Source organism: Merops nubicus, unplaced genomic scaffold (genome assembly GCF_000691845.1).
Source record: "Merops nubicus isolate BGI_N331 unplaced genomic scaffold, ASM69184v1 scaffold17337, whole genome shotgun sequence".
Classification (NCBI taxonomy): Eukaryota; Metazoa; Chordata; class Aves; order Coraciiformes; family Meropidae; genus Merops; species Merops nubicus.
In genome coordinates this window covers 810-4,460 of record NW_008622455.1, presented here as the reverse complement: position 1 = coordinate 4,460, position 3,651 = coordinate 810, and the positions used below count along the sequence as shown (strand labels likewise).

Genomic DNA, 3,651 nt, shown 5'->3' with positions numbered 1-3,651 from the left:
GAATGCTGGCCTGGGAAAAAAAAAACAGTTCTGGTGCAGTTAATTGAGAGGAAGTTGGCTTCCTCCAGAATTTAAAGAGCATGTGTTCAGCTCTCTCCCAGGGAAGGCTGAGGGAAGCTTGCAAACACGTTGAGCTCCTGTAACGGGAGTGACTAATTCTGCTTTGCCGAGCAGGACAAGTAGCGACTGGACTGGAGTATAATGGGGATGCTCGAGTGCTGAAAGGGACTTTCAGCACAAGCCTAAGGTGTCTGAGTTATGAAAGTCAGCTTCTTTTGGTCTCCAGGCCTATTTCTGCAGGTGCCTGCCTCATGAGGAGATTCAATATGATTTAGCTGACTCTAATCAATGCATGATAAGCAAAACTAAGCTTCCTCTAAACCCTGATTGAACTCTTATCAATCACCCGAGTAATTACTCCTCTTTCAGGTAAAGATGGTGCTTCTTAAAATTATTTGCTTGAACTGCATCTCTTTATGATTTACACTTCTTTTCCCACCTCCTATTGTGGAAACGGGAGAACAGAAAATCTGAAGCATTAACTGACATAACAAACAGAACTTGCACCCTTGAAAGACCAGTGGAAAGAGCTGTAAGAACCATAAGTCAGTGTGAGGATTGACTGGTTCCAAATTCAGTAAAGTTGGTTTTGAGTTTGGGAGGGGGTGTAGGTGGGTTTTGGAGAGGGGAGACCTCAGTTTGAAGATCTGTGACTTCATTAGATTGGGCCTTCATCTGACACTTGGCAGGTGTCAAGGGAGTTTCTCTCTAGATACACTGACTTAATTACAATGAAATGTGCTGTTTGCACAGCAGTGCTGAAAAATATTAGATGTGAGCAGTCAAGATTTTGATACATGAGCTGTAGAAAGTTTTCAGTGTTTCTTCTAAACTCAATTCAAATAACCATGTTATGAATAGCTTCACTGAAACCAACCATGGCATCTAGCTCAGGTAGGGCTGCTTACATACCTGTGCAGGATTGGACCTGTTTGGAAGCTAATGTGGACTTGTAAATTGCTTTTATGACTACAAAATATGCTGGCCTAAATTCTACCATTTTCATATATAGGCTGAAGAACAATTGAAAATTGTTGAAGAACAAAGAAAGATTCATGAGGAGAGGATGAAACTAGAACAAGAGAGACAACGTCAGCAAAAGGAAGAGCAAAAAATTATCCTGGGCAAAGGAAAGTCTAGGCCAAAACTGTCCTTCTCACTAAAAAGCCAGGATTAAATTGCAACTCTGAACTCTTAAAAGGAAAAAAAAAAAAAGAAACAACAACAAAAACCAACAACCACAAAAGGAAAAAACCTGACAACTTTGTATGGTAGCTTCATGTTGAAGTGTTGGGGTTTTTTTTCTTTTTTTTTTTGTCTTTTCTGAAAGTCTGGAAAGTTAGCTTGTTCTAATAGGGGCTGTGCTCTGCAATGATTTAATTTTTTTTTTTTAAACAAAAACTTCAGTTAAACCCTTATCAGATCATTCTTGCCTTTTGGAAGGTAACCTCTTCTCATCTGTTTTGTTTCTGTAGTGGTCTGAAGCAGATCAGGTCAAGTGTGGGTGATCTGATAAGGTTTGACTGAAGTACTCATCAGGGTTTGACTCTGATAATTGACAACTTTATACTGGGTATTGCTGACTTTTCATTTTTTTTTTATTTTATTTTTTTTTTTTAAAGTCAGTAAATACCTGAGTAAATTGCCATAGTATTACTGGACCTCTGTGGTTTATTGTTAAATCAGTGTCCTATGATACTGTCATATTGTTGCTCTTGATGTTCCTGATACAGGTAAGGAAATAGTTTGTCACTTCTGCTATGAATACATAGAGAGAGTTCAGTATTGTCTCTGTTAGATTTGTTTTTATTACATTGACAGCATTCAACCAGCGTTCCCCATTGTGTAAATAAACCAATTTGCTGAATAAAGTGAAAGTCTTAAATTCATATGTTGAAGTAAAGTTTTTTTAGCACACTTCTCTAAGCAGCTGTAAGAATGACAATTCACATTACTAAATACAAGGCTATAGTGTGGGGTGGCTTTTTTTTAATTATTTTGCTTTAAACTGTTGTGGCTTCTCCTACTTACAATGCAAAATTACACAGAGTAAAACAAATAATCCTGCAGTTGTGAATGTTTTTGGTGGCTGCTGCTGTTTTCATGACTGTTGGTTTTTATTCTGACAGAGACTTATTTCAGCATAGTATCATGTTTAAACAGCTGTTTGGCTTCTTGCACCCAGAGCAGTGCTTCAGTATCTAATCCCCTGCAGTTCACCTGATAATATAGTCTGCTCTGTAAGTTAAGGTCATTACCAGAGAATGGATCCTAAAGGATTTAAAAGTGGAACTTTTTTCCCCAAAGGACTGGACTGGCATACTCAAAAACAGAAAATGAGACTCTGTCTAAATATATTGCTTAAGCTAGAAAGAATTGTTATTCATCTACAGATCTTGAACGTTATCTGCTTATATATACAGGTTTTATTTTGGAAAATTAAACTCCATAATGAAAATTATATATAAAATTCCCCTTTTTGTATGTCATTCTACCAAAACCTGGATTACTGTAGCTTGTCCAGTTCTAAAACTCCCTTTCTCCTGTCGGTGTCCAACACCTGTAGTGACTGTAAGATGAAAGCTACCAGGAGAGTTTGAATGCCACTGGACAAAGCTGGAAACAACTCCTGGAACTCCCAAAGGGTCTGTTTCTGGAGTTGGGAGGTGGGAAGTGGGAGCAAGCTGAGTTGTGCTGCTGAAAGCAGGACCCGGGGGCTGCTGGGGTCTGTGGCTTTGTCCAGTGCCTGGAGGAACATGCAGAGACAGCAAAATGCCTACACTGCTACTGTACTTAAATCTGTCTATATATTGTATTAAAATAGAAGGTTGAAGGTTCCTTCATGCCTCAAAAGCTGGAGCCAAACGACTGGTGTACGTGTCCTGTGGACAGGAGCAGGCTGTGTTCAAACCTGGACTGATACCTGTATTTCTGAAACAGAAAACATCCCCTGTGCCCTTACGAGAAACGAGCTATTAAAAGTCAATTCTCAAACCAGACCTCTGCATTTCTGTTTCATCTTCCAAACCCAAGAAACGACCTCCTCCTACGTGCAGCTGTGGCAGCCAGCATTTTGGGCTGCTTCACTCCTTTGCTGCCCAACGGCAGCGTTTGGTCTTGTCCTAAAAAAATTCTCTGTTTCTTTAAAGACAGGGTTTTTTTGTAGCCCTGGTGTGGATGGGTGTCACATTTTCATTGCTGTAGGACTTCAAGGATACTGTTGATTTCTAGGAAAACAGAGGTGCACAGAGTTTGGGAGGGGGTAAAATCATGTTTGATGATAAGAACTTGAGGTGTTCTTATATTCCCTTAAAACTTGATGCCCATCTGAATGCAAAGTAGGTCAGAACGTAGCCTGGCATTTGGGGGTGATTAAACATGAGCTGCCTGTGGGTCAGCCCAGAGATGGTGCTGTTAGAAATTGTGCTGGGTGTTTCATTACACTTTTGAGGTTTCAACCACAAGTTTTGTTTTAGACAGTTACTTGTCTTGAAAAAGAAGGACCTGCCTTCATTGTCTCCTTTTCCCTTTTCCATACACTTCACCCTGCCCGTTGCCCTGGCTGACCTGGGGGTTGTAACCCCTCTTAAC

At 40.0% G+C, this 3,651-nt stretch overlaps 1 protein-coding gene across 1 annotated transcript in view; it reads left to right on the top strand.

The window, feature by feature from the left end:
* Window positions 1–1,949, top strand: part of ARGLU1 (arginine and glutamate rich 1) — a gene marked incomplete at its 5' end in the record, with an annotated part of 4,819 nt that extends 2,870 nt beyond the window's left edge. The window contains one exon of the mRNA XM_008944800.1: window positions 1,073–1,949. Coding sequence (XP_008943048.1) covers window positions 1,073–1,237 — 165 coding nt within the window. The remainder of the gene's footprint in view (window positions 1–1,072) is intronic.
* Window positions 1,950–3,651: the final 1,702 nt, after the last annotated feature.